This window comes from Cheilinus undulatus, linkage group 19 (genome assembly GCF_018320785.1).
Source record: "Cheilinus undulatus linkage group 19, ASM1832078v1, whole genome shotgun sequence".
In the NCBI taxonomy this organism is placed as follows: Eukaryota; Metazoa; Chordata; class Actinopteri; order Labriformes; family Labridae; genus Cheilinus; species Cheilinus undulatus.
The window spans coordinates 26,552,465-26,577,588 of NC_054883.1; the positions used below are offsets into that span (position 1 = coordinate 26,552,465).

At 41.4% G+C, this 25,124-nt stretch overlaps 1 protein-coding gene across 2 annotated transcripts; it reads left to right on the top strand.

Moving 5' to 3' along the window:
* The first annotated feature begins 293 nt into the window (after positions 1-293).
* tnfrsf11a (tumor necrosis factor receptor superfamily, member 11a, NFKB activator) lies at positions 294-25,124 on the top strand. 2 transcript variants are annotated; one of them, XM_041814307.1, is made up of 10 exons: positions 294-554; positions 9,561-9,639; positions 9,953-10,078; positions 10,635-10,781; positions 10,866-10,956; positions 11,983-12,059; positions 13,060-13,167; positions 13,636-13,685; positions 14,894-15,818; positions 22,021-25,124. In XM_041814307.1, the coding sequence occupies exons 1-10, from the start codon at positions 480-482 to the stop codon at positions 22,302-22,304; spliced, it is 1,962 nt and encodes a 653-aa protein (XP_041670241.1). In that variant the 5' UTR covers positions 294-479; the 3' UTR covers positions 22,305-25,124. The 2 variants fall into 2 exon arrangements, with proteins under 2 accessions (XP_041670241.1, XP_041670242.1); XM_041814308.1 differs by having other exon boundaries at positions 13,063-13,167.

Here is a 25,124-nt window from a genome sequence, read left to right on the forward strand (position 1 = left end):
GGAAAAGCAGGAAGTCTAAGAAAGTGACCACATGCCTGCAATGTGAGGGGTTATATCTGATCACATTCAGTCCAAATGTCAAACACAGCCTCACTCATTCATCCAGAGGGAAAGAGAGAAAGAGAGTCAGCAGTGAAGGAAGGGGGATGAGCTTATTTCTTTACATATGACACCGTGGAGGAGTTCCTTCCCTCCTCTCCTCTCCTCCTCTCCTGTCAGTTTTTACAAGCTGTTGCATGCAGCTTCCTCCACAACGCGTGGGTGAAAGCAGAAGGAAGATCAGAGGAGGGAAGTGCAGCTGCCTGACCGGGAATGAAGGCGCAACAATACCCAGAGAGACGATGTGAAGGAGCCGCCTCTTCTTTTACGCACACGACAACAGAGTGAATCAGAAACGGATCTGGGTGGTAAGAGACAGCTTTGGCACGGACAAAGAGAAGAAGTTCGCCTCAAAAGGTTTCTTTTCAAAAGCAGCAGAGATGAGGTTGAAGAAGTCTACAGGTTGGATTGTTGGAGGCTGGATGGCGTGCGTCCTGCTTGGATTTTACGCACAGGTAAACAGTCACTCTGGCCTTCACAAGAGGGGTTTATTCACTCGGGTTGACTATAAAGGGCTGTAAATAAAAGTAAGAAGAGATTATTGCATGTTTTTCTCTTTTGCACTACTTTAAGATTTTGTTGGTCCCGAGGAATAGTTCTGTTTTTAAGATTTAATGATGATTTTTAAGGAGATATATAAGGGAAGGGCTACTATTGCTATGATGTTGATTGTAATGATCAGTCTTAATGCTCTGTAAAGACAGACTACAGTGAAACCACAGACCGTTTAAAGCTTATTGATCGCAGAATAATCGATCTGAACTGTTTGGTCTAAAGGGGAGTCATCGTTGAGCTTTTACTTCTGTTTTCGTTTATTTTGATGCAATTTTCATGTTCTCGTTGTGCAACTGGATGTTCATGCAAATGAGAGCAGCATTTGGTATTTTTCCCATGTGGATGTGACTTAGAGCAGATTGTATTTCTATCTCTGGTGTATTTCCATGCTGCTGGGGTTCTACGATGCTCTGATCTCTGGTCAGTTTGGCCCTGGAGCCTCTCAGGCCTCCTCATGATGAGTAATACATCCAAATACCAAGAACCGTGTCGGTTTATTTTTCCTGAGTGGACGGAGGAACAGACATGTAACCAGAGAATGTGTCCGCACATCAGATGATTCTGAGAGAGAGGGAGAAGGAGCGTTTTTACGCCCGGACACTGACTGGAAACAGTTGTGTTTGGGTCCAATCCACCTCCAATGTTCTGACCGCAAACACGCCGCTGGCAGCTGGAGACGTTTATCCCCCCTAACCAGGCTCTCTCTGCGGTCCGGCCCGGGCCAAGAGCCTCATCAGGACCCTCATTAGCTCTGCGGGAAGAACAGAGTCTGAAAAATTGAGATTTGGAAGGAGAGCTGCTAAAGTTTAGAGTGCTTTTATTCTCTAAAATATCCTGATTTAATCATGGTTTACTGGGAAGCTCCATGCATACTGGAACTTTTTAATTTTTACGATGTCTCAGGATAGAGCTGCACAGTTCAGGGAATTTTAATCCTGGTCCCAATTTTGGCCTTCCCACACTCTAAGAAATATGATTAATGACATTTATTTAATTATAACGGTCTCGTTAAAAACTGCCATCTAAAGGTTAAATACTGGCCAACATTTAATAATTCACATAAGGATGAATGACTGAACACTGACATATTCTGGCTCCATTGTGCATCAGTGTAGTGCTGCATGTTTGGTAACGACGTGCCATTGTGATTACACTGAACAATATTGCAATTATGATACAATCCATAGATGTTCTCATGAGTCTACATGCTCTGTTAACAATGAAAATGTAGACTCATGAGAACAATAATAATAATAATAATAATGACAGTTTAAAAGTTTGTTTTTATCAACTCTAAACATTCAAATATATCATATTAAAAATAAAAAAGTGACTTTTTTTTAAAGTACTGCCTTTAAAAAACAACATTATTTTCCAAAAATAAAAGTTTTTCCTGTTTTGAAAATAAAGATTTTTCTCTAAAGGTCAATGGGGGCTCTGTTATAAACTAAAAAGTGTTTCTGCAGACATTTATATAAATCTTTACAGAACTACTGAATATTAGAATAATTACAGCCTTTATGTGATTACACATTGTGATTCTAATGGTCACAATGCAATTTAACTCTAGTTCATTGCATATCATGTTTGGATGATTGTTAGGGGCAGATGTAGGGCCAGAAATGCCAGGTCAGATTTGTTTGTCCCAGTCCAGCCCTGACCATGAGCAGGAAACATATTTAAAAAATAAATAGATAACAATGTCCTCAAAACGAATAAATTATCATGATTAATGATTGTGATCTTAATAGTAGTAAAAAAAAAATCCGGAATATCATTTTGGCTAAAGTCATGCCGTCCTGTTAGAATGATACCAGAGACTGACAGCAGCAACAATTAATTATTGTTAGAATAAGTAGAATAAAAATCTGGACTTTAAAGCTCATGTCTGTCTGACTAAATTCAGACAAAACCTAATTTGTCAAAATCAGACAAACAAACCTAGATTATGTGGTTGGAGATTATCTATTGTAGAATCCCTAAGAGGACCTGCATGCATATAGAGTTTATATTTAATCTGTTGTCCAAGTTTAAATTTTGGTCAGTATTCCAGGGATCATATTCCCTTGTTGTCACAGGAACACCAGGTTTGGTAAGGAAAACCAGAATTGAAGATAAAATGTTGAAATTACAAGAAAAAATAAAATCTACTCTCAATCAGAGAAAACAGTGTGAAACTGAATTTATGGATGTAAGTCCATTTATGTCAACATAGTTTTTGGCCACACTTATTTTTCAGAAACTACATTTGTGACCCTCTTTTGGGACCCAACCCACCAGTTGAGATCCAAGGCTTGAGAGGGTCCTCAAAAACTAGGATGGAGTAATTTATAGGCTTTAAAGGCTGATGTCTTTAACAGCAAGGATGGAATATTTTATATGCATTTTGGATGACCTCATCTTCAAAGGCAAGGACGTAACATTTTACATGCATAATAGGATGACGCCATCTTCAAGGGCAAGGGTGGAATATTTTACATGCATTATGGGATGGCATCATTGTCAAAGGCTCAATGGAATGTTTTACATGCATTATAGGTTGACATAATCTATTTCAAAGGCAAGGATGGAATGTTTAACATGCAGTATAGGATGATGTCATCTGCAAAGGCAAGGATAGAATGGTTAAAAGGCATTATAGGATGACATTATCTTGAAAGACAGAAAACAGAATGTTCATGAAGCTTGGACTATTGGGTCACTTTTTCCTCCAATTTTGCCAAATAGTGAGCCCTATAGTTGGTGACTTTTGGAACAGTTGGAACAGGTTCATCCACTTAAGAACCACCTAAGGACAGTCAACATAAGACAAAGACTGTTGGGCTCTCTGTATTCTTATAATAGAGAGACAAAGTATGCTGTTTGCGTACTTGTAAACAAGATCAAGTAGAAACCAGTTGAAAGGAGGGATCTTTACCGTCAGCATTAATAAAAACATAATAATTAATGATAATAAAATGATATACAGATGCTTCTCTGGTCCTTGTGTGCTCGGTTGAAGGTTAAATCATCATCTTAACATCCTCTCCTGCTCTCTTAAACGCTCTCAGAGTCTTTCTACGACTACAATCCTCCTCAGCTGATGGAGAAAAGTGAACGTCTGTGACATTCTTCAGCCATGTTGTTGTTTAGGCCGAGCTGCTAACTCTGACCAGGTGGAGGAGTTTATAAGATGTGGTTGTGGTGGTGGGACTGCTGGGCACCAGTGATCTATCACTGTTGGCTCTGCCTGTGTTACCGTAAGCCAGCTTGCTTCAGCCTCTGCCTGGAACAGACGCTCTTTCTCTGCAGCTTTTCCTCTCCTCCATGTTGGAAATGAGAAAACGGAGGGAGGATATGCACAATTCCAGAGATCCTCATGTTTTTCACGGCCTGTCAGATTCATGCCATAGTTGTTCCCATAGTAACGCTGAGAGAATGCAGACACCTGGAGGACGAGTCAAAGGGAAGAAGTATTTTTCATGTACACTTTAAGGTGACGGGGCAAACCTTTGGCTTTGGTTGGTTCTCACCGTGGTCTTCCATCACTGACTCACAGTATCCCTGAAGAATTCCCCTTCATTTTCTCGGTTTTCAACCGCTTCATGCAATCCCTTCCAAATTCATTTCCAACTGTCTGTGCGACATTGAGCAACACCAGATTACTTCAAGATGTGGAACGCTAACAGTCAGTTCATTTAAATAGATGGAGCATTTCTAGGTTAATCTGCTCGCCTGCAGCTGAAGCATTCTTTCTCCTGATTGGTCAGATTCTGCAGCCATGCATCGATGCATCCAACCATCATCTGCTGTTCAACCTTTATCAGCAGAAGCTCCAGATATTCTTAAATGCTTTTTAATTACTCATCTTTGATAACATCCATCACGTCAGTGTTTGTCTGCATCAATTTGAGCAATAGCAGTAAACTGCCTCAGGCCTGCAGATCCAAACTTGATTTAAAGGCATCCCATTGGTGGATTAAGTGTCCTGGTGAATCATGCAGACATCTGTAACAATGAAACTCTGTTTGGAGAGACAAAATGAATTGATGAACCTTTTTCCCTTAAACCCTCAGAATTACTTAATCTTGATCATACTTTATACTTCATAGTCCTAAACGCTGAAGGACATTAGTCCTTTAATCCTAGAAATATTCTTCAGATGATAATTAGCTGACATTTTAAGAAGGTTTTTAAAAGTGGCATGCAGAAAGTCAAGATTTAGATGAATTCTGAGGTCTGTAGACTCGAAGTGTTTGGTTCCTTCCACTACTGCAAATTTCCCAGCCTTTCACGTGTATTGTCTCCCTCTCTCTGCTGTTAATCTTTCAAATATCATCTCTGTTCTCTGGAGGATTTATTTCCAAAGAATTGCAACCACTTGTCTAGAGAAAACAGGAAAGAGACTCATAAATTAGAATGGCAATTGAGTAATAATCCATTGTTTGGTGCTCAGGTTTTTCAGAGAAGTTATCAACTTAGAGATTAAGCTCCTGAAACATCCTTATTGGTGCAGGTTGGCATGTCAGAGGATTTATTATGATGGCCTCTAAAGCATGAATCACAGGTGCAAACATTGCACAAAGCTTCTTTGTTGTGCATTTCTCTTTTACAGCTCCTTATCGTGAAGCTGAATCCTCTGGAGGCCTCACAGTCACACTCGGCTTCCCTTGGCTTGCTGCCTCGGGCGCTGTGGCCGTTATGCAAATTCTCGGGCTTTCTGACAGCTAAAGGAATGTGCTGTGCGTCAGTATGATAGGATCACACACGCACGATGAGGGATTTAAAAGATCAACAAAGCAAACAGGTAGAAAGGAGCAGTGCTGGAGTCAAACAGACTCAGAGCTCCATCTGGATCAGGAGGCTGATAAAGTTAGCGCTGAGGTCGGATGCTCCCTCCGGGCCGTTATGATAACCTATAATCATATAGGGTGGATCAGCTTTTTTTCTCCTTACGTACATATTTAGTCAGGAAAAACATACAGCCTCGCATAACTGAAACCAAATGTTTAGATGTGGCGGTAACAAAAATACAATTCCCAGCATTCTTTTGGCTTCCTGTGCACTCTGGCCCAGATATGTGGAGTGACCAACAATGACCATGAAGCAGATTCAGGTCTCTTTGAGCTCCTGGATCTGAGAAAGAGCCGCAGGAGGAGCTGTGTCAGAGAGATGCTCCATTTGAACCATTTAAAGGTGATTAAAGAGCAGGCAGTAGATGATTGGATGAATGACTGCTCTGTGACCGCAGATTGGCTGATCTGTGTTTGCAATTGTTTTGTATTTTTCTTGGATAAATGCAGGAAACGTTCTGATAAATACTTCTGGATCCCAAAGTTATGGAGTCAATAATCTTACAAAACTCAAGAGCACATCTGAGCATGACTCAGTTCCTCCTAGTTAAATTGTTCAGCTGTTTATGCTGGATTCGCTGTTTTTCAATCTTTGACAGCTGTTTAATAATTATTAAGACTTTAACCGTGTGTGTATGTGATAGAATGTTGTGGCTCTCTTAAAATAAAAAAGATATCATCAAACTTTAACTGTATCTATCTATCTATCTATCTATCTATCTATCTATCTATCTATCTATCTATCTATCTATCTATCTATCTATCTGTCTGTCTGTCTGTCTGTCTGTCTATCTATCATCTGTCTATCTATCATGGGAACCTCTCCTCTGTCTCTTCTATCACATGCTCTTCATTACTCCTGCGGTCAGAGCATCATTATCCTCTGGTTAAACTGTACAAAAAAGACAGGATGATGTGTGAGGCTGAGTAGAGCTAATTAAACACTTCTCAGTGTTTGTGTTGCACCATCAAAGCGTGAGGCTGCACAGACAGGCGACCGGACGATTAGACGATTTCGGACATGTAGGGTGTGAAAAAGAAGGGGAATAATAACAAGGAGGGAAAGGTGTGAAACAGGGGTCCCCATCCTTTATTTTTGGAGACTCAGCTTTAGCAGGAGATGTCTGTTATTCATTGTCAAATGTCAGTGGTGTCTCTAAACTAAAATAGTCCTGTATCCTACTTTAATGTAGTTTCAATACATTCTGTTAAATCTTTTCTTGTTTTTTTATTAACAAGCATTTAAAAAAACACCTGGAAGTAGAAATGTCTGGACATTTAATAATGGCAGAGGATACTTGAAAGACTGAGGTATAAAACTCATGAAGCCTAGCATTAGTTCATTCAGGATATAGTAGTCATACGCCCAACCAGGATCAGCTGATAGCCAGCTGATTCCAATTATTGCCTTCCAGCTCCCACAGCCAATCACAGCTCTTTCTCTCACTAAAACGGTCCAATTAAGTGATATCCTACTCACTAATCCTTGCATCATCAGTGCTGATGGACCTCCACACCAGCCTCCTCCTTTATTGACTGAAGCTTCACCTCCTCCACCCCATCTTCCTCCCCTATAGAGCAAAGCTTCACCTCCTTCACCAAAGCCTCCTCCTTTTTAGACTCAAGTTTCACCTACTTGACCCAAGCCTCCCCCTTTATGGACTAAAACTTCACCTCCTCCACCCCAGTCTCCTCCTTTATTGCACCAAGTTTGTTTCAACCTAATATCTATCCATATGGAGGTTTATAGCTATTGACTCCCTGGAAGGTAAAAGCATGCTACTGACTCACCCAGGGAGCATCTTTTGAGCAGAGCCATGTCTGCAGTTAACCTTAGATCCCTTTAATAAATGGTGAAAAGTATGATGAGAGTTTTCCTAACTGAATTCTGATTGTGAGGTAATGTTTTCTGATTGCACCAATGCATCATGGGAAAACTGTAGTGCTGCCTAGTGTAATGATAGATGGTAGTTGTCCTGAATTAGTGCTGTAGCAGGAGGGTTGAATTGTCACGTTTTCATGCAGCTGGTCTTCTCAGTTCCTTCCCTTCTAAATGAGTGGCTGCTCTGACTCCATGTAATTCCACAGAAGGGCTGAATCAGAAAAAGAAACACGTCTCTCTCTGGGGTCAAAGTGCAGGCAGAATATATGTTGTATTTTTCTTCATTTAAATTTAGACGATGTGGCTTTGGCAGCGTCTCAGTCATAACAGCCAGATTGTCTAATTCAGCAATGTGGCGAGGAGTTCAGCAGCCCCTCATTTAGGGCGGCAGCAGGGCGTGGATGTGTATGTATGACAGAAAGAGAGAGAGAGAGAGAGAGTCTTTGTGGTTCATTTTAAAGCCTTTTTATACTGGTCATTGTTTAAGGATGAACTGCTAGTCTGCTTCTCACCACCATGTTCCTTCATCCTCCACAGCCCAGCCAATCAGTGCTAATGCTAATTCTGTTGTTGAACAGAAGCACCGTAGTTAGCTTAAACAGAACGCCAACAGTTCTCCTCCTTTTCTACAGCTTCACATCGGTGTTAACCAGGGTCTCTATTTAAACACTGCTGAAGCACAAAACAGTTCTGAAGTTGGCGTACACCAATCCCCAAGAAAAGTCTGAAAAGATGGTAAAATGTGTTCAACTGTGAGCAAAACTGAGACTCAGACATACAAACGTTTTAGAGGTAGAGGGACCTGGAGACAGGGTGAGGTGGTGAACTGAAGCCAGTCTGCTCAATCAATCTGAAATGATTAATTTCACTGAAAACTTCACTCAGCCATCCACGCCATCATAAACAGACTGTTTCATTTTGACTGATGCCAAGAGAGCCATAGTTCACTTTGTAAATTTATTAATATTTTTCTTTACAAACCTGACATCTATCTAGAAAAAGTAGGGAAAATGACTCCAACATCCCTATCTTCATGAACATTCCATCTTCTGCCTTTGATGATGTCATCCTTTAAAGCTTATCAAACAAAATCTCCATCCTTGCCTTGAGAAAGATGTCATCATTTAAAGCTATCAAACATTCCATCCTTGCCTTGATAACGATGTCATTCTCTAAAGCTATCAAACATTCCATCATTGCCTTTAAAAAGATGATGTCATCTTTTGAAGCTTATCAAAAATTCCATCCTTGCCTCTACAAAGATGATGTCATCTTTTGAAGCTTATCAAACATTCCATCCTTGCCTTTACAGAGATGATGTCATCCTTTAAAGCTATCCAACATTCCATCCTTGCCTTTAGAAAGATATCATCTTTCAAAGTGTATCAAACATTCCATCCTTGCCTTTAGAAAGATGATATCTGTCCTTGTTGATTGTGAAGCCATGCTGTTGTTACTCCTGCAGAATGTTGCCACTGTCTGGCTGAAATAGAAAGATAACCAATCTTGTTTAAGTGTTTGAAGGATTATCATGTTAAAATCAGCTGAAGCTGTTCTTAGATTCGTGTTCTACTATGTTTTTAAATCAATATAGTTCGGAAGATCCTTGGGTGTTTAGTCAGCCTAACTGATGGAATTGTTCCTGCCCTGGTCGTCACTGGAGGAGGTAAAGAAGGCGTGATAGGTTAAGATTTAGGGGATTGGTACTCTTCTTTAATCAACACTGCTAAAACAACATCAGCAGTCCATTTATTGATTCCATTTATTTATTCCAGCTGGACTGGAAGGACTTGTGTTCCTCTTGGTTCTCCTTATGTAACGGGGAAATATTCGGGTGGTTTGCTGGTTTGGACGCTGCAGCGCTGTGGTCAGGTGCTTCTGAGAACGTGGAAAATATTCCTCGGCGTGTCTTGGAAATGTTTTATCGCTGTCTTCCTGTCATTACTCACTGACTTATCAAAATATCGTGTGTATTTGACAGTAGGACTTTAAGAAGGCTGCAGTGAAAAATGTGGTGATTATTGAGGGAAATGTCAGAGAACTGAAGGAAAACAGCTGATCTTAGTAATCTTTTTTGAAGACTTTTGTTATTATGGTGTTTTTGATGCATGTCCACAGACTCTAGAGGGACCACCAGTCCTGTTTACAGTCCCATCGAGGTCTTAACTGGTCCTCTTTATTTTATATTTCAGATCGTGGTCTCCAAATCAGTCCAGTGTGATGAAACTGAATACCTGAAAGGCTCCAGGTGCTGTAAAAAGTGTGAACCAGGTAATAATAATAAACTTTCATTAACACAAAGGAAGAAGACAGTCGTCTGCAGATCTAGAGACATGAATGGAATAAAAATAGATTTGCACTCATAAAGATCCTGAATGAAAAGAGGAAGGATGTTTAAAAAAGGAACATTTGGTTTAAAAACGGCTCAGAGATATTTCTTCACACTTACACACAGTGACATTTGATCTACAGGAAGTACTCATGTAAGGGCTTTTATTTTGTTAAATTTCCTTCTGCTTTCTTATCCTCTAGGTTTCAGTGGTTGCCATCATCATAGTTGAGCTTGTTAAATCTTTTCTCTCAGGTTTCCGCGTTTTCTCCGACTGCTCTGAGTCCCACCAGACTAAATGTCTCAAATGTAATTCTCGTGAATATCAGCCTGGATGGACGGACGAGACCCTCTGTTTTCGCCAGAAGATCTGTGATCCAGGTCAGGACCTGCTCAGAGGTTTTAGTGAATGTTCCCTTACAGTTTATGATTATAATGTCAGATGTACATTAGACCAGCAGCGTCAGTGCCTTTTGGCTAATGTCAGACTTTGAGACCTTATACTGGTCATTCAGAAAGTCTTCAGACCCCCCCCCCCTTCACTTTTACAGTTTTATTCTGTTTCAGTCTGATGCTACAATCAAAAATATGTTGTTTTATTCTCAATAATCTATGCTCAGTACCCCGTCATGACAAAGTCAAAACAGAATATAAATTTGATTTTAGCAAGTTTTAATCAGAGTAGCTGTACTCTTAATTTCAGGGGAATTGTTGCTTTTTATCTGAGACCCATTTGCACCATGAGTGAGGTTATCCACTGAGTTAGAGTTCATCTCTGGGATTTTAGGTGTTCCTAAAGGACTCCGATAAAGGTGTAACTTTAAAGCTGTAAGGACAAGTCCTTTGAATAGCTGATCAGAACCAGGATACCTAAGTCCAAGTAAACATTCTCATTCAAGGATTTTTTTAAACTAAGATCCTGCTCTTTGTCCTTCAGGGAAGGGTTTTATGCCAGGGCCTGAGAATCCCATAGCAGAGGAGCCGTGCCGCTGCCTCCCCGGCTTCCAGTGTTATCCAATCAACTGTGAGTACTGTGAGAGGATCCCTACCTGTAAGGCTGGATATGGACTCGAGGTGGACCTTGGTGAGACACCTTCACTAACACTCCTCATTATCATCAATCACAGATGTAAACCACTGAAAGATAAATGACTTTTTTTTGTTCCAGAGTCTGCTCATGGAAGAAAGATCTGTGTTGAGTGTAAGAAAGGTTTCTACTCTGCTGAGAACAGCGCTGAGCAGTGCCAGCCCTGGACCAGGTAAGAGTCTGAAAAAGGATTTACCCCTCCTGGTTCTGTTTTTATGCATGCAGATCATTACACTAATGTTAATATAAGACAAAGATAACCTGAGGAAATATAAACATCGGTTTTTAAATGATTAAATGATTCAAGCCAACCATACTGATAGCCATTACCCACAATTAGAGAAAACTGTGAACAGTGGTGAACCTTGGTGCTTACCAAAATGAGTCCAAGAGTGCATGGAGGACTCTTCCAGGAAGTCCCAGAAGAGTCCAGAACAACATCTAAAGACCTTTAAAGGCAGAGGAGGGAATGTTGGTGAAGCCAGGGATGTCGGAGCCTTTTCCTCTCCGTTTTAGTCAGCCGTAGTTGACAACTTCTGTAAAAGTGTGTGGAACTGGCAAGGAGTGAGGGAAACCCTCCTCCTCATCAGTTCCACCCACTTTACAGAAGTTGCCAACTATGGCTGACTAAAATAGAGGGGAAAAGATTCCAACATCCCTGGCTTCATCAACATTCCATCCTCTGCCTTTGATGATGTCATCTAAGCTTATGAAACATTCCATCACAAATGCTTGCCTCAGTTGTTGCTGCCAAGGATGGAACAACCAGTTAGGTTTAGGGGGCAATTACTTTTTCATAGAGAACCAGGTCGGCTTGGATTGATTTACCATTCATGAATTATAATATAATTTTAAAACTGACTCTAGTACTTACTCAGGTTATCTTAGTCTCATATTTAAAGGTAGTTTGATGACCGGAAACATTTAAGTTTGACAAAAACAAGGAAGTAATAATAATAATTTTTACATCACTGTAAAAACAAAGTTCTATCCTAGAACCTCTGGACGTTTAGAGATCATGTTATCCGTCCTCTCCCTCATCAACGCCGGCTGGTGTGACTAACTCTCACACTACTTCCTCCTGACCCAGACACCGGCTCCTCTGACGATGATGAAGGACAGAAGATGGACTGATGAATTTAGTTTTTTTCTGCTTTTCTGTCATCTAACTGAACTCTTGTGGTTCATTATGTTCTAGCTGTAAAGCTCAGGGCCGGCGTGAAACCCAGCCAGGCTCTGCTCACTCTGACGCTGTGTGTGGACCGCCCATCTCAGGTAAGACCTTCATGCCATCAGTATGTAAAGGAGCAATATGTTCAAACACCAACCTTCTCTGTAGCTGAAACAGTCCTAGATTGTTTTATAAATTGCTCAATCCAGGGAGGAAGTCCAGTAACAGCTTTCCTCCCTCATTTCATAAAATTCATTCATTAAACAAAAACAGTGGTTTACTGTTTTACACTTTATGGGGTACAGATTTTGTCGAATGAAGCTCAGCATTAGTTCATGCAGGACAGGATAGCCAATCACAGTCTTTCTCTTAGCACAGTGGTGTATTTATTTTGATGCTGGCAAGGCTTAACCTCCTCCTTTATAGCATAAAGCTTGACCTCCTCCACCCCAGCCTCCTCCTTTATAGCATAAAGCCTGTTTCACCCTCATATTCAGATTCATGCTACTATGGATTCATTGCTTTTAAACTTATTTTAATGTACTCAGTACACATTGTTGTAAATGTATCTATCCATATGGGGTTTCTAGCTATCCACTCCCTCAAATCATGCTGCTGACTAATCCAGGGAGCATCTTTAGAGCAGAGCCTTCTCTACCAAGTCAAACTGTAGATCAATTTTGCAATAAAATATATGATCAGAGTGTTCCTGACTGAAATAGAGTTCTCATCTAAGTGGGTGCATCTGTCACAACATGCCTTAGAAATGTCTAGTGGGTCCACATGGTTACAGAGGGTTGCATCAATAGAGTAGCAGTGAATCTCTGCCATGGTTCCCCACCATACTTAATGATCTTTGGTTACTGATAGTAGAATTTATGGGCTGTAGATTGAATGCATGTTTTTTTTAGATAACGATGATCTTATCCACAGTAAATGTTGGAACATTTTAAACCGTTTAGTTATTTGAATGTCCAAAAACATGTATTTCTAAGAAGATTAAATTGTCCAAGTAGATTTCCTGTATGATATTTATGCTGTTGTATATAATTTATGCAAACGTTTAAGGCCAGCATGGAGAATAAAACCAGCTCTCTGTTGCAGTAGCCGCTCCTTCCTGGGTTATCGTGTCGGTGCTGTCGGTCATCACTGTTCTCTGTCTCCTCATCCTCCTCCTCTTCTGCTACAAGGACAAACTCAAGCTACTCTCTGGTAAGAATCAGCCAGAATCATCATTGGCTCAATATTTTATTTTATTTTTATTTTTTAATAATAATGAGGTTGTGATTGATTTAAAGCAGTCACATGTTGTAGACAACAGTTATGAATAGATATGTAGAGACGTCTGTGAGCTGGTCCATGCAGATCACCATCAGTCTATCCTCCCAGTAGACTGTATTCACACAGTGTGTTCTTGTAGAGAGTTGCTGGGTCAAGACTTCTGAAGATAAATGTGGTCTGATCTCTGGGTTTTCAGTATCTGCTGTCTAAATGGTTTTATGCTTCTAAGTCAAATACAGCTGTAGGACATGATAACAGTATTTAAGCTTCAGGCCTTGAGTGTGACGTCCATCTAAATATGATCCATGCATGTTAGGGAGTTCAATGAGAAACTTATATTACAGAACTTAACCCCTACAGTTTGTCCCACATTAATTAAAAGTGTTTCTCTTTGTCTAGTAAATCTTCGATCCTGTGTCCAGAATCTGAAGAGGACGAGGATCCAACAGGTAAGGTGGAATATTATAAATAAAATTTAACTAAATTAAGAGCAACTAAAACTCTCAGACCTCTTTTTCAGATGACATTTAATAGTCCTGTGGATCACTGACCACTTTATCAAAAACACACCACTTGTGGTTATAGATATTTCTTCATTAGCAGTTATTAATTAGCTCTTATTGCTGTTATTTATATCCAGCAGTGTGGCTGTTCTACCAACCTACATGGAACGGCAGGAACAGCAAACGTTCCTGTCTTTCCTGTGCCTACAAGGAAAGCCTAAGGCAGGGAGAGAAGCAGCAAAAAAATGATGACAACAGAATGACACTGTTAGGTCAGGATCAGGGTTAAGGAGGAGCTGGGGTGGAGGAGGGCTAGGTCAGTTATAGACGTTTTTGTCTTCTACATGATCAGAGGTCTGTATTTCACCATTTAAACTGTCTTTAGTTGAAAAATATTAAATATTCTTCAAGCAGAAGCTGATCAAACACAGACGTTTAGGGCGTAATGACATGAACAGCCACTTAGAGATGCTGTGTGGCACTCTGTATTGTGGGTAATGTAGTGCTGTTGACAGCTTTCAGGAATATGCCATATTTTCCTAGAATTAAGTGTATAATATATAGACTTGTGTCCTCGACATGGTCATTTATCTTTAATACATCTCCATAATCTAATTTAAACCATCTGTATTTGAAAAGCCTCTGTTAAGTTAACTTCTAGCAGCAGTGCTGGAACAATGTCGAAGGTGGGTTCAGCCAGTCAGGGATGCTGGGTTCAGCCAGTCAGGGATGCTGGGTTGAGCCAGTCAGGGATGCTGGGTTCAGCCAGTCAGGGATGCTGGGTTGAGCCAATCAGGGTTGTTGGGTTCAGCCAATCAGGGATGCTGCTGTGACACTATAGTATTGTGAGTAATGTCGTACTGTTGGCTGAGATAGTGAATCGGCCTTCAATTCTTTTTAAATGAAACTGATTCCATTCTAAATATTGTCTCCTCCCTGCACATATCTCCTGGTTTCTACCTCAGGTAGCTTGTGGTGAGTCTAGAATAGTTTTGACATTCTGGCTAATAATCAAATCTGAAAAGCAGCATAGACTGAATGATGCTGTGGCTGATTAGGGACAGCAGGAAGGAGGGAGTAGGCGTGTCTCTGGTTGTAAATGGTGTATTGATGAAGTATTATCAGTAATTCTTCCTCTTCTTCTGTGGTTTTAGGAGACTTTGGCCCCTCTCTACCACAGTGGAGCAGGAGGAGGAATCGCAGCCAGTCCTGGAGGTCCCAAATGTACCCCATGTGAGATGACCAAACTCATCTGCCAAGCGCCCCACAGCACTGCTGACGAGCCCCTGTGTACCTTCCCTACCTCTGTTCCTGAAGTCAAAGTCTCACTGCCACCGACAGAAGAAGAGACCAAAAAGAAGACGATGATGGAGGGCAGGAGCGAAGGATCCGGAGAACCAGAGGAGGTGTCAGAGGAGGAGGAGGAGGCTGGGAGCGTGTCTCCTCTTTTGGCTGGCTCTTGCATTTGCATCATTCCCGTCAGAGAGCCGCTGGAGGTTGGGGAGAATGAGGACTGTAGCCAGGCCGTCAGCTCTGGGACTGTGGGGACGTGCTCCTGTGGAGGTCTGGATGGAGATGAGAAACAGAGAGAGGAGAAGGGTGGCGTTATAATGACGGAAAACGGCGAGGAGAAGACGAATCTTTCTAAGATTGATACCAGTGTGGTCTCCCTAGTTTCTCTCTCTTCTCCTCTCCTCCACACCTCCTCGATCAGCCCTCCATCCAGTCCTCTACCTGAACTCTGCTTGCCGTTGTCCCAGGCTGCGGTGAAACCAGACTTTAAACCTCAGCGGAGTGTCGGCTCCGGGGTCAAACAGGAGGACGTTTACGTACTGAAGAGCACGGACTCAGCAGATAACAGTACGACCTCTACTACGTCCTCAGCCGGCCCTTTAATGACCTCCTCATCTGTTGGAGATCTCTACCTGGGCAAACAGGCCAAGGTCTCCAGCCCAGAACAGAGTCCGGCTCTTTCCTGGGAGGATGGCACAGGGAACAAGCTCTCTTCATTGGAGTCTGGACTGGACTGTTCACCAGAGAGCCTCCATAGTCAGCTGGCTGAACCAACTCTTACCTCAGGTTGGTGAACATCTCAGACAACAAAAATAGCAAAAGCTTATATAAAAAAATCCATTCTTGCTTTTTTATAGCTGATGTCATCCTTTGAAGCCTCTAAACATTCCATGCTTGCCTTCGAAATTGATGTCATCCTTTAAGGCACAGTAGACATTCCATCCTCTGCTTTTGATGATGCCATCTTTAAATGTGCATGAAACATTCCAGCTTTGCCTTTAAATATTATGTCATCCTCTAAAGCCTTCCATTTCATCTTTATTAAAAACTCCATGTTCCTCAGTGTTCAGTTAAATTAGAGTGGTTTCTGTCTGATCTTTCCTCTGATCAGTCGTCAGTGTCGGTGAAAGCTGCTCCCCTGCTGGTTTTCTGATGTGGTGATATCGGCTCATTGCAGAGCCTGCAGGGTCGCCGTCACGTGTGCCAGGTTGAATCGGAGCTCTTTGTTTGTGTAGGCCATCACCGCTGTTCTTCCACAGACTTGTACCCATACTGGAACTGATACACTTCATTTCAGCCTCCTTTTTCCACAGAGTAGGTGGGACTGGTCACCAAGAATAATAGAGAGACATTTGTTTTGGTTTAAATGGAAAGTTTTCGCCCTCACACGGCTCAGATTGTTTTACTCTCATGGAGACTCTGCAGACGGCCAAAGAACAAGCAGAATGTCTGCATGAGGAACAAAGTGAAGATGGAGGGATGGGGCTGTGAGTAGGCTCTAACCCTACATAGGGTCTAAACCAGGCAATAGGAGGCTTTCACCCTGCAAAAAGCAGTCTCTGAAACCAGCCAATAGTAGGCTCTTAACTGGCCAATAGCTGGCTCTTAACCAGGCAAATAGTAGGCTCTTAACCAGCCAACAGTTGGCTCTTAACCAGCCAACGGTTCGCTCTTAACCAGCCAACGGTTGGCTCAACCAGCCAATAGTTGGCTCTTAACCAGCCAATGGTTGGCTCTTAACCAGCAAATAGTAGGCCCTTAACTGGCCAACAGTTGGCTCTTAACAAGCCAATAGTTGGCTCTTAACCAGCCAACGGTTGGCTCAACCAGCCAATAGTAGGCTCTTAACTCGCCAATAGTAGGTTCTTAACTGGCCAATAGTAGGCTCTTAAACAGCCAATAGTAGGCTCTTAACTGGCCAACAGTTGGCTCAACCAGCAAATAGTAGGCTCTTAACTGGCCAACAGTTGGCTCAACCAGCAAATAGTAGGCTCTTAACTGGCCATCAGTTGGCTCAACCAGCAAATAGTTGGCTCTTAACCAGGCAATAGTAGGCTCTTAACCAGCCAATAGTTGGCTCTTAACCATCAAATAGTTGGCCCTTAACTGGCCAACAGTTGGCTCTTAACCAGCCAATAGTAGGCTCTTAACTGGCCAATAGTTGGCTCTTAACCAGCCAACAGTTGGCTCTTAACGAGCAAATAGTTTGCTCTTAACCAGCCAATAGTTGGCTCTTAACTGGTCAATAGTAGGCCCTTCACCAGCCAACAGTAGGCTCAACCAGGCAATAGTAGGCTCCTTACCAGCCAACAGCAGGCTCTGAAACCAGCCAATAGTAAGCTCTAAATCAGCCAGTAGAAGGTTCTTAACCAAGTAATAGTAGGCTCTGACTCTGTCACTAGTAGGCTCTAAACCCTCTAACAATAGACTCTGAACCGGCCAACAGTAGGTTCTGAACCAGTTAATAGTAGACCCTAAACTAGCCAATAGAAGGCTGTAATACAGCCAAAAGTAGGCTCTAAAGGGTCCAATAGTAAGCTCTTAACCAGCCAGTAGTACGCTCCAACCCTGGAAATATAATCCTATATCTATCATCTATAACCCTGCATATTGCAAGCTCTAAACCAGCCTATAGTATGCCCTTAACCTGCCAAAAGTAGGCCATAAAATGGCCAGTAGTAGGCTCTGAACCAGCCAAAAGTAGGCTAAACAGAGGTATTATGGACCAATAGTAGGCTCTTAACAGATGTATTATGGCCCAATAGTAGGCTCTAAACAGAGGTATTATGGACCAATAGTAGGCTCTAAACAGAGGTATTATGGACCAAAGGTAGGCTCTATATTAAGGTATTATGGACCAATAGTAGGCTCTTAACAGATGTATTATGGCCCAATAGTAAGCCCTAAACAGAGGTATTATGGACCAATACTATGCTCCAAGCCAGCAAATAGTAGGATCTAAACCAGCCAATGGTAGGCTCTATACTGGGTATTATGGACTTATAGTCAGCTTCAGCCTGGGGTATTATAGGGTGAATCTGTTAAAGTCCTACCAGAGGACTCGTGTCAGAGAGACAGTCAGTCGTTTGTGAGATCGCTCCAAGAATTTGGTTTTATTGAGCAGAGCCGTGTTGATAGTGGGACCACACATGCAGGAGGAACTAGATCCCAGTGTTTGAAGGTTTCCTAGACCACCATAACCACAGTCCTTCTACAGCGCCATGTTTGTGTGTCAGTGTGAAGTATGCCATCTACACAGCTCCTGTTTACCCAGAGTTCCACGGGGTTGCGCAAAGTGACCGCAACTTTAATTGAAGCAAGATGTTTTCAGTTTGAGTAATACTTTTAGATCCTGCCTTCTAGAAAAACACAGGCAGCCTTCAGAGGAGGTTTGGACTCTCACTGATGACTGGCTTCTTTAATTACACGCCTGCTTTTGACACTATTTCCCATCATGCAATCATGACTAGAAACAAATGGACTTCCAGCAAAGGCTATTCATAGATCAATGAAAGAATGAGGGTCTTTGAAGGAGCAGCTGTAGGAGGGTGGATTTAAGATGACTGAACTTTCACTAGAAATAAACACATTTACAGCCTGATTAGAAATAAACTCTCTAATAATATCTGTTTGTAAAAACTAAAGGAGGGATGAGTTCATGTGATAACCTAGGCTGAAAAAGATTAACATTTCTGAGATTAATCTCAGAACTTCTGCTGGTAAATGATTGGGGCAAACAAATGATTGTTTGGGGCATTCATTTGGAAATTTTAAATCATTTTCTTTAGATTTTAGATAAAATTAATTATTAAAAATTGGGGGGAATTTTATAAACTTTTGGGTCAAATTTGCTTTTGAATTTGTAGGAACTTGCTTGAAGGTTTTTAAGAGACTCTGGCCAATAGTAGGCTCTCACAGACACAGAACAACTTGTTATGTTGATAACCTTACACATAATACCACGAAAAACAATCATAATGTTATTTGCGATTAAAAGAATATATCTGAGTCGAAGTCAGTATTAGTACATTTGAATCAGGATCAGATCAGAGTTTCAAAAAGTGGATCGGTGCATCTCAATGATTGATAGATTTCAGAAATGATCTGAAAGACCTTCATATCCACTGATAAATCATCCAAACTTATACTGTCCCAGTCTTTCTGTGATCTAAAGGTTCAGTTATTAATATTTTAACAGTCCAGATGAAATTATCACTCCTGGAGGAGTTTCAGCACCCATGTCAGATATCAGAGAATCCCATAGGATAACATGGACCTCTGCTCAAGTCTTCTCCCTAACCTATAGGTGTAAGTGGTTGTTCACTCTACTGTAGTCCTGACACAGAAGCTCCACAGAGATGTTTTATCTTTTGTCCGGAGGCCCTCTGAGCTGACCATCCAGGGGCCCTCTGAAGCATTAGTCCAGGGGCCCTCTGAGCCATTTGCCCGGTGGCCCTCTGAGCTGATTGTCCAGGGGACCTTGGAGATGTTCATCGAGGGGCCTCTGAGCTGTTTTTCCAGTGGCCCTCTGAGTTGTTCATCCAGGGGCCCTTGGAGGGGTTCATCCAGGGGCCTCTGAGCCGTTTGCCCATTGGCCCTATGAGTTGTTTGTCCAGGAATCCTCTATCAGTTGTAATGGCTTGAAGACTTTAGTCTGGAAGCTCTGAGGAAGATCTGTGTTAGCACTGTGTTCTTTGTGGTTTTCTTTGTGCAGGAGTTCATCTTTAGTCCTCGGTTTAAACTGTCAGTACGCTGCAGCACGTCCAGAAAAATCAGCCTGGTATTAAGAAAGGCTAAACAAAGGAAGGCCAGCAGATTCCTCCAGCTCTGTTTTCAAACTTGTGGTCTAACAGCATATTTCAGAACCCGACCCCTCAGACTGGGATTCCTGGAAACGCTCTCAGATCAGGGTACTCAGAGACAGACTCCCATAGCTGAAGACTGTGTCTGAGCCTGTTTGCAGCTTTATAGGGCCCCTGTATGTTTGTGGTTAATGTGTATGGGGGTGGGGGGGGTCTGGTATGGCATGTTTGGTACATTTCCCCTGTTTTTGAGCAGAGCTGAGTCACAGCAGGGTCGGTCTGAGACTCAGACAGCAGGCTGGATAAAATTAAGAACCCATGCATTAACGACAGCCATCTTTAATGAAAAACACTCTGTTTATTTCCTAATCCACCTGGTTGGCTGGGATCCTTCTCCCAACAGCCTGCAGACGTCAGTTTGATCATGTTGTTGTTTTACAAATAAAGTTAAGAAAGCTGTAAAAAGTTCTAGAGAAACATGCTATTCAGCATAGTCTGTGAAACACCAAACCGTGGAGGAGCAGCCTGTCTTTAACGCTGAGCTTTCTCACGCTTAAACAGCACTGTCCTCTGAAACAAACGGGGCAGAAATGAGAGGAAATGGCGGTTAAACGTAGCTGTGGTCATCCTGCAGCGTCATCACACCCACCGTCTGTTTGTCATCAGAGGTTAGCCAAGATTCAGGCCATCATTGCTGACATCATAAATAAGGGACGCCCTCTCTGACAGCAAGGAGGCGGGACAGTAAAAGACAAAACCGTCTACAGCAGACAGACTAAAAAACAATCAGGGTTTATTTGTTCTGGACAGTTTAACACCAAAGGAGTGGGAGGGTTGACTCATTAGCATGCAAACAAAGTTAATTGCATCAGTCCTCTGTAGTCATAAATATAAACATAGGGTCCATTTTTAACCTTAACCAACCATGTTTGTTTGATTATACTAGGTATGTATGATATCAGATTTTAACTTCTTCATAACTATTCTGATTGTCAGACAGCAATGAGATTACTGATGTTATCATTTTATACTCTAATAAATCCACTTTAAAGAAAAACCTGTACCCATGTAGACTCATTCAATGTAGTTTATACTCAACAACCTTTTTGTACATTTCACCAGTGGAGGGCAGTCATGTGACGTCACAGTCAGAGTGAGTCTCTGCTGTTTCTAGAGCGTTCAGACTGACAGGAATCAGTCTGGTTAGAACAGTAAACGGCTTTATTTTAGCCTTAAAGTGGAGTACTGTAAAAGCTCCACGTCAATGATGTTTTCTGGGGTCAGACCAGATCCTCCACTGATAGAATCTGTTCATAGAACAGATCAACCAGACGGTGAAATAACGTCCATTACCCTAACCCTGACAATGATAATGTTATTACAGCTCTACATATAATCCTGCAGTGTCTCATTAACATTCCTGGTTTAATAGCAGACAGTAGTAGTAGTAGTAGAGTCCATGGATATTTATCTGAGTGAATGAAGTAGCATTACTATAATAATTTATTTGGGTCCAGAATCCCTTTTTCCAAAGTTACCAACTACGGTAATATCAACAATGGAATATTACTAATATTCCATCGTTGCCTTTGGAGATGATGTCATCCTAAAAGGTTATAAAACATTCCATCCTTGCTTTTTAAAATTATGTTATACTTTAAAGCCTTTAAACATTCCATCCTTGCCTTTGAAGGATGTAAAACATACCATCCTTGCCTCTGAAAATGATTCCATCCTTTACATCCTATAAAACATGCCATCCTTGCCTTTGAAGACGACGCCATCCTTTAAAGCCTGTCACACATTCCATCCTTGCCTTTGAAAATTATGTCATCCTTTAAAGCCTGTCAAACATTCCATTCTTGCTTCTAAAAATAATGTCCTTTAAAATCATTAAAACAATCAATCCTTGCTTCTGAAGATGATTTAATTCTATGAAGCATATAAAACATTCCATCCTTGCCATTTCCCAACCTTTCCGTACCCCTGTTCCAATGTTTTTGGAGCATGTTGCAGATATAAAATTCATTTTGCTTCAATACTTTTTGAGGATGAATTCCCAAAGCAGCCTGATGTGTAGCAGGTTTTATCAGCATCGATGACAGTTTCTACCCCTCATATGCCTGTCTCTCCTGCTCACATTCCCCTCACTCCATTTATTTATTTATTTATTTTTTTACCTGCAGGTCAGGTGTCCGGGAACCACAACACCACCTTCATCTCCAGCGGCCAGGTTATGAACTTCAGTGGGGATGTCATCGTTGTCTACGTCAGCCAGACATCTCTGGGCAGCGACGGTACGGAACAGGACGACGCCTTCGGAAGCCCTGTCCAGGAAGAGGCCAACGAGACAGCCCCACTATTTCAGAGCGGTTTAAGGTCACCAGGAGACTCATATTCCCAGAGGACCTTGCAGGAAGAGACTCTGCCGGTGCAGGAAGTGATGGTGGAGCGTCAGCTGGGGAAGTGAAGAGAGAGCAGTGGCGGTTTATTTATCAGAACGGGGACGATGCACACGTGACCTCTGATGGTTTCTGTCATTTCATTTTTGTGAGTTTAAAACCGATCCAGCAGCTGAGTGACCAGCGTACCACCAGAACAGAGAATGAAACAGCCCAAGTGGATGGTTGGTCATGTGACCAGAGAGCATTCGGCTGCCAATCTGTCCTCAGGTCTCCTCGGCGTCTTTAAAGTGCCTTTTTGTCTTTTTCCAGCTGAAAGCTTGAGGCTTTTCGGATGGAATCTCCCTCCATACCAGACAATCATGGGGAATTTTGATGGGAACTGGATGTGGAACTTCAGACTGGAAGAATGTCACGTTTTTTTTTTATTGTTTTATGGAAATGACTTTGGGGGAAAAAACTAAGAGTTCGTCCATTTTTTATTCCCCATCTATCATCATTAGATAACCTGGGTTGATGTTCGAGGAGTTTTTGTTTTAAGCTCTTCTAAATTTGACATTTGGATGATTTCTACAGTTTCTAACATAACAAAAATATCCACCATGTGGAAGTGATTTGGTTAGCTCTCACAAATTTCTGCCATTAAAGGAAACAATTTTATGGTAGAAAATTCAATCTCTCTGCAGCACTGGAGGCCTCTGCACACTGAGTCCATTTATTCTGTCTTAAACTGAAGAATGTTTAAGAGAAATATGATCTGATGTTGAAGCAGTCCTGTTTGGACACCTTCTCTTTAACTCTCCTTCAACAATTTAATGTTCTTAACAATTTTAGGCATTTTTTCATATCCACCTAAGCATTTGACCCATAAAATTCCTTTAATTTAAAGTATTTTTTTATGTGATTGAGGCAATGATCACAAACCAAACATGCTCTAGGCTCTTTACAGATCAAATCATGCAGCAGCACAGAACTCCTGTTGGGGGGCAAGTAGGGATTTCTGCATAGAGAAACTCTACCAAAAGGCTATGTAAGGGCTGTCTATGACTATGGTAAGCATTCTTAATTCTTAAACTACATTATGTCCTGAAAGTAGTGAAATTCCATTCCTACAGCTCAGCCTGGTTCCATCCAGTCCGGTTCAGTTCAGTCTGGTTTGGTTCAGACCAGTTTGGTTCAGTCTAGTTCTGTCCTGGTTTAGCTCATTAAACTCTGATCTTACCCGTGTTTTCCTCAGCTGATGTACGTTCAGTCTCTCTCATTGTGACGGGAAATCCATCTCTTTTTAGAGATCCAGATCATGTGACCCAGCTCAGTAGAGCTGGCTTCTCCTCATTTGGTACCAGTTTGGCTTTTTAAATGTGGATTAAATAAGGACAGCGGATGGAAGAAAGGAAACTGGCACTCAAACAAGAGCTAGCTACAGTGGCTCACATTAAAGAGCCGTTTAGTAGAACAGGCTCGTTCATGAAAGGCTCATCATCACTCGGTCTTTCACCGCACAAGGTTTATTCTGTTGATAACATCACCGTTTACATTAAAGAATGTTTGAGACTAAATGAGGATGTTTATGTATTAAAACCAATAGTGCAAACTAGCTAAAACATATGAAGAGCTCCTTTGAGATGGATGGACTCAGTGTTTACTTTTTTTTCGTTGTTGTTGAAGGAGTGAAAGAGCCACTAAATCACTTTAATAGCTCCATTACTCTATTTAGTCCCATATGGCAAAATGTGTAATTAATACAGAAATAAATGCAGGGGACTCTGAGTAAGTTATCTATGTGTGGTGATATTGATCATAGATCTGAAAAATAGACTCAGTGTGCAAAGACCTTAACACCTGGCCTGGCAGAGTTATGTCCTCCAATGGACCAGGCCATGTACAGCTAATGCCTCGGACCCCCTCTTCCAGTGGACTTGGTGCTGAGTCCCTGATGTGAAATGTCCCAAAATTGTTGTTTTTTTTCTGGTTTTTGGGGTTTAACAGTTTCACAGTAAAGTGATACGTCCAGTTGTTTTTTATCCTTTATTTTGAGATTTTTGTTTTGTTTTATTGCACCAGAAGTGCAGTTTGTCTTAAAGAAGAAATGCTATGCATTTGATAAGCTATTTTATTTTGGGTGTGTTCTGTTTTATTTTGTCTTAATGTCCAACCTTTATGAAGTCAAATGTCAGCCTGTTTATATTATTAATTTTACAGAACAGATTGTTTGTGGATAATTTCAAGATGCATCTGTGATCCATGTGTGTATATATATGCTTGGTATTTTTTAACATGAATGAGATTTATCTGTGCTGCCTCTGGTTTGGTTTGGATGTGTGAAGTGCTGCCATGAACATCAGGCAGGGCTGGCAACACACCTGACTGTTTATAAGATTTAGTTTTGGACTTTTTATCATTATTCAAAGAGGGGAAAAAAAGGATAGTGTAGAAATCAGAGAGAGAGTGAGTTTGGCTGATTAAAGTAATTTAAAGAGAAGAACTGTTTCGACCAAAAGTAAATACTAAAATGTAAAGACTTTAATTGATAAAAACTAAAGTCAAATGTGTCCGAGTTTTCACTGATATAAACAATAAAGATTAAAAATGACTAAAACAAGGATTAGAATAGGGTTTTCATCTAGAGACTTTATTTAACGTAGTAGTCTAAATGAACCCTGGTTCCAACACAAACCCCTCAGGAAGAGTCACTAACAGGATGCTGTGTACTTTAACACCTCACCAACATGGCAGCCATACCATCACCCTTCTTCCCTATATGGAGGCTGAGAGAGCCTTCTAAAACAGTCTGGTGTGCAGCCAGTCTTAAGGTGTTAGAGTGCTGTTTAAGGACCACCTGACCACATACAGAGCCTTTTTCCTGATCATGTACATTTCAATCAGAG

What these genes read in the sequence shown, in the direction of transcription:
- tnfrsf11a (XM_041814307.1), top strand. Translation starts at nt 480, where the DNA reads ATGAGGTTGAAGAAGTCTACAGGTTGGATTGTTGGAGGCTGGATGGCG. An exon ending in CTGTAAAAAGTGTGAACCAG is followed by an intron (nt 9,640 to 9,952) that starts GTAATAATAATA and finishes CTTTTCTCTCAG; the next exon opens with GTTTCCGCGTTTTCTCCGAC. An exon ending in CCAGAAGATCTGTGATCCAG is followed by an intron (nt 10,079 to 10,634) that starts GTCAGGACCTGC and finishes TTTGTCCTTCAG; the next exon opens with GGAAGGGTTTTATGCCAGGG.